Here is a 5,486-nt window from a genome sequence, read left to right as displayed (position 1 = left end):
CGGAAAAGTCCGGGAGAGAGAGGAGAGGGTGGGAACTCATCGGAAACGAAAGTAGCGAGTGGGGAGCAATGGAGGGCGGCGCGGCGCTCGGCAAAATGGTGACGGCTCTCCAAGCTTACGGCGGCACTAGGGTTGGCTGCCTTGGGCTCGAGCAGGGGCGGCGCTTGCTCTAGGGTTTGGATAGGGAGGCACGAGCATGGGGCATCCGGTATTTTAGAGGCGCGGGAGCTTCGGCGGCACGGCACCCGCGGCGTAGCGGAGCTGGACACGGACGGCGTCGGCACGGTGGTGTCCAAGGTGGACACGACGTGGAGGAAGGAGGAGCGCCTGACGGGTGAGCCAGCGCAGTCAGCAAGAGGGAGGACACGCGGGCGCGGCTGGGCTGGCGGCGAAGATGGGCCAGCACTGCTGGGCTGTGCGGAGCGGGCATGGGAGGGAGTGAGGTGGCCGGCGCTGGAAGCGGGCCGAGGGAGATGGGATAGCGCTGTTGGAACGACCATGGGAGAGCTGAAGGAGAGCTGGGCCACGCTGAAACAAAGGAACACGGGTGCGGAAGCAGGCCTACGGGCCGAAAGCGGGGAAAGGGGAAAGAAGGGAAATTCGTTTTTTTTTCAATTTTTCCAAAGCAATTTCAAAATGCAAATTCAACTCAATTTGAAATCCGACTTCAAACCAAGCAATACAAAATAATATGCAGTAGCATGAATGCACCATCATGTAGTTATACCTATATTTGATTTTATTTTTAACAAAATTATTATTTTCCTAAATTTCAATGATCACGAAAATGCATAATAAATCAATTTCTCCTATTTTAAAATATTGCAAATTTTAGGGTGTCACAGTGCGTCAAATATTGCTCGCTAATTTCTCATGACATAATTGCGCCTAAATTAAAGGACTATATATTAATACTTCACCGGACATACGTTGCTCATCAACACAAGACATCTCATTGTTTATTATTACATATATATATATTGAGTAGGACACTGCTCAATAGATTCATCATAGACACGTACATATATGAAATCAACCATACAAGAAACTTCAGATGGCACCCTCGCTCGCATTATTCAATTGATGCTTGCCTTTCATATATCAAGGCATAAAAAAGTATAAAGGTAGCTTTTGCTAGGCAACCTAGCATTGAACAATATAAGGTATTTCATCAATAGTTTCCTCACCATTTACCATGGTGTAGTAGACAACGATCTTTTTACTTCTGGGTGGGAGATTTTCACAAGGCGTTGGCTCTTCGCCCACATCTAAATTTACTTCGTCAATGTGTGTTATATCTGGCCTCTGGGTATCGATCCAGTCAACAAACGGCTGAAGCGGCTGGCCAACCATTCCGGCAAACATTGTGATCTCGGGAGCCGGAGCAAGGGCAGTCATGATAACGTACTATATATATCCTTTGCTTTTCTCTCTTCCGAAACTGTTATAATACCAATAAGAATCAATAATCAAGCAACAATGACATAATCAATAAAAACATAGCATCTTGTCTCGAACTAATGATATCATCTTTGGCAAGAATAAACTTGATACTGCGATAGACATCCTACTTTCATACTAAGAAGATGTCTTAATCGATTGAACCATATACCAACCGAGCAGCAAACAGTCTACTAAAATGTTAAAAGGAAAATTTTTGGAAGCAATAAGTAACAAAGAAATACATGACAACCTCCGGAGAAGAAGAAGAACACAGTAGCCTATGACGATGATATGTGCTCTATGTACATGTGTGTAACGTATATATACACACTAACATTTGTATAGTAGCTTGGCTCTTCTCGGTGAAAACAATGTAAGCGTTTTGTCCACCTTTCATTAGGAAACACCAACATATTGCCCATTTGCTGTCAATAACGATAGATGTCGACCATAACAATGCATACGGTCTGCTAAAAACGTGTAAGCACAAACGTCATAACAATGCATTCAGTCTGCCAATAACGCGTAAGCACAAACATCATACCAATTAATGCAGTCTGGCAATAACATGTAAGCACAAACGTGTATATACGTGAACTAGTATGTACGTGATACTAATAAGTATATTGAACTAGCATGTACGTATATATACATAAATAATGTACATGTCCAATAGACTTCTTGGACAAGCATGTGCGTTAAAAAAAAACTTTTCTCTCTCTCTAGCACTAGAGGTCCATTCTGTCCCAGGCAGAGGCAGAGCTGCCAGATATAAGGCTTTAATTTAATCACTGAAAATTTACAGTAAATTCATCCTAGCTCAAACAATGTAAGCATTTAGTCCACCATTAATTAAGAAACACCGTCATATTTCCCTTTTGCTGCCAATAACGATAGTTGTCAACCATGATGATGTTCCAAACATACATGACACTGCCAATGACGATAGTTGTAAACAATGTAAGCGTTTTGTCCACCATTAATTAGGAAACAACATCGTGAGGTCGCTAATGACAGCAGAATGGGAATTTAAATATCATCATATGCTCCTACTTAGTAAACACCTTCTATTCTTCTCCTTGTTCGCAGAGAGACAGCTGAATGCCCATAGTTTTTGTCACAAACCAAATGTCATGCCAATTTTTTTCACATGCATTATGAACCTAGGTTGCATCTGAAAATTCCTAAAATAAAAAACCCTGCATGTTACGTCTAGAAACTTGGTGTGCATGCGCATTTTAAATTTAAAAAGGGAGAATTGCGTTCTTGCCCTTGTCCAGTACTTCAATTGTGATTTTGCCCCTCTTTTTTTAACTTTGTGATTTTACCCTCGCTTTTTTCAAACGAAGCTTCCGTCTACCCCTGTTTTATAACACCGTCTAAAATGCTTGATTAAATGGTAAAAAAAAAGAAAAAAGAAAAGACACCTATATGAAAAGACAACGATACCCTCCGTCCCTTTCTCCTTTCTCACCCCTTCGCTCGACCCGTTCCGACGACAAGTGGTTGTTCGCTGTTCCTATTTCTTGGCAGCTCCGCCCGTTTGACCTTCGGAGGACCGACAGCGACGACGCCAGTAGATGCACTACTGACGGTACCGGCCACCTCGAGCTCCAGAGCCAAGGACACCGCGAGGACAGGGATCGCGCGGCTCACACACCCTCCCAGTCCGTCCTCCAGTTCCGTTTTCTTTGGCCGCGGATCTCGTCGCCTTCGGTGCCATGGATGCAGTCGCCGGCACGGCGGGGTATCGGGGACCAGCGGTAGTGTGCGCCCGCGCGCCCGGCAAGATCATCCTCGCGGGCGAGCACGTCGTCGTCCACGGCTCCGCCGCCGTCGTCGCCGCCATCGATCTCTACACCAGGTCCTCCCTCCTCCTCCGCCCCACAGGTGCTCCCACCCACCCTGGCTTCTTCGGTTCTTCGTTTGTCGCGTCGCCGCTGCTGGTACCCTACTCACAGCTCCTCTCTCCCGGTGCCACGCAGGAGAGGGTGGCGGCGCTGACTCCGGCGCGGTGGAGCTGTACCTCAGGGACTCGGGCCTCACCTTCTCGTGGCCGTGCTCACGCCTCCACGGGGCGCTAGGCGAGGAGATCAGCGCCAACCCTGAGGTTCCGGCGCCGTGCTCCCCTGACCAACTAGCCACCATTGCCAGGCTCTTGGAGGACCAGGAGATCCCTGAGGCCAAGATCTGGCTCTCTGCCGGTCTGTCCGCTTTCCTTTTCCTCTACACCTCCATTCTGGGGTTGGTTGCTTCTCCCTTCCCGTTTCCAGTCTGTGCTCACATCACGTTTTTTCACACATGTGGTTGTTCGCTGTGTTCTTGTGCAGATGCAGGCCTGGCAAGGCAGTGGTGACCTCGGACCTGCCCATGGGTGCAGGGCTCGGCTCGTCGGCGGCATTCTGTGTGTCCATGTCAGGGGCTCTATTGACGGCTGCTGGCGCAGTCAGTGTTGGAGCACACAGGGGTGCTGAGGGGTGGGAGGTGTTGGAGAAGGGTGATCTTGAGCTGGTCAACCAATGGGCGTTCCAAGGGGAAAAGATCATTCATGGCAAGCCTTCTGGCATCGACAATTCGGTCAGCACTTTCGGTATGCTATGAAATTGATGAGTTCTTAAACCTTTATTTAAAACTGGTAGTATTGAAATGCCTTTGCATTCAGGGTTGACCTCTAGTGGAATTCGTATTGAGGTTGTTCGCAATAACTTAATGGTTGATTGCTTAATGGCACCGCCACTCTTGTCGCAGTCAGGATTGCTTCTAGTTCACTTATTTATTTTTTCAAACAACTCCCCTAGTTTACTTATGGTATGATAGTTATATATGTTCTTGACTTGCACCTACTTATAGATGATGTATCTATGTATTGAAATGAGTAATTTAACCAAAGAAGTCTTGTACTCTTGTTAGTTTTAGGTCTAAGGCATGGAAACCTTTGCAAATGGGTGAACTTAAGTAATTTATTAATAATCATAAGATCATATGAATGTTAATTGCCTTCTTATCATTTCTCCTAAGTTTGTTTTGGTTCACTAAATCTTATGTTTGAAACTAGGGAAAATGATCAAATTCAAGAAGGGGGAACTGACAAACCTTGAGTCCAGGAACCCAGTCAAAATGCTTATTACTGACACAAGAGTTGGTAGGAACACAAAGGCCCTGGTTGCTGGTGTGTCTGAAAGAGCATCTAGGCATCCAGATGCTATGGCTTCTGTCTTCCATACAATGGCATCTTTTCCTTCATGGTTTTACAAAATAAACACCATACAACTTATGTGTGATTTCTGTTAATCTTTAACGTTTCAACTCAAAGCTTTTCAGAAATCTGGGTCTTGATATGCATTAATAAAGAATCTGACAGTATAGGAACTTCAGATTCAGAACTACAATGGCCTGTCTTGTACTCCCTCCGTTTGACATCGTAGTTCATTTTGGCTTTGTCCTAAGTCAAATTTCTTTAACTTGGAATGGAGTGTTCATTACTTAATAATATTTAGAATGATTCTGGGTTCCATTCCATCTAATAGACAAGTTTTTTTTTTGTGAATAAATCTATCAATGTGGAAGGACAGGAACTGTAGCTATTCAAATTTCTAAATATCCTTTGATTTCATCATATCTGAGTTTCTGTTCTGTATCTACTTAGAGAATAGTCCTGTAAGTTTTTCATCTGTCTGACCCTTCAATGGTATCTACTTAGAGAATAGTCCTGTTGTTGACACCGTTTTTTGCACATGTCAAAATAATCGGAGTGGACCAATCGGCAAGGGGAAAGTTATTGAATACTTTGATAGCCAATGAAAGCCAGTTTGTAAAAATGGTTGCCGATAGTTGGTGATGATTGATGGAAAGGTTGATTTGGACTCGGGCGTTGCCGATGAGGTTGGAGGAGTTGTTGTCGATGCCGATGAAGGAAGACTTAAAGACTACTGCCGATGAAACAGGGAGTATGCCGATGAAGGAAGACTTGAAGACTACTGCCGATGAAGCAGGGAGTATGCCGATGAAGGAAGACTTGAAGACTACTGCCGATGAAGCAGGGA

The 5,486-nt window shown here is 45.0% G+C and overlaps 1 protein-coding gene across 1 annotated transcript; it reads left to right on the top strand.

Annotated features, from left to right (window-relative positions):
- Positions 1 to 3,164: 3,164 nt before the first annotated feature.
- LOC136487044 (mevalonate kinase-like) lies at positions 3,165 to 5,105 on the top strand. Its single transcript, XM_066484161.1, has 4 exons — positions 3,165 to 3,333; positions 3,429 to 3,687; positions 3,774 to 4,033; positions 4,499 to 5,105. Exons 1-4 carry the CDS (start codon positions 3,165 to 3,167, stop codon positions 4,732 to 4,734), a joined length of 924 nt encoding a protein of 307 aa, XP_066340258.1. The 3' UTR covers positions 4,735 to 5,105.
- Positions 5,106 to 5,486: the final 381 nt, after the last annotated feature.

This window comes from Miscanthus floridulus, chromosome 10, assembly GCF_019320115.1.
Source record: "Miscanthus floridulus cultivar M001 chromosome 10, ASM1932011v1, whole genome shotgun sequence".
In the NCBI taxonomy this organism is placed as follows: Eukaryota; Viridiplantae; Streptophyta; class Magnoliopsida; order Poales; family Poaceae; genus Miscanthus; species Miscanthus floridulus.
Note: the sequence above shows the minus strand (reverse complement) of the source record. Positions and strands in the feature narration are given on the sequence as shown.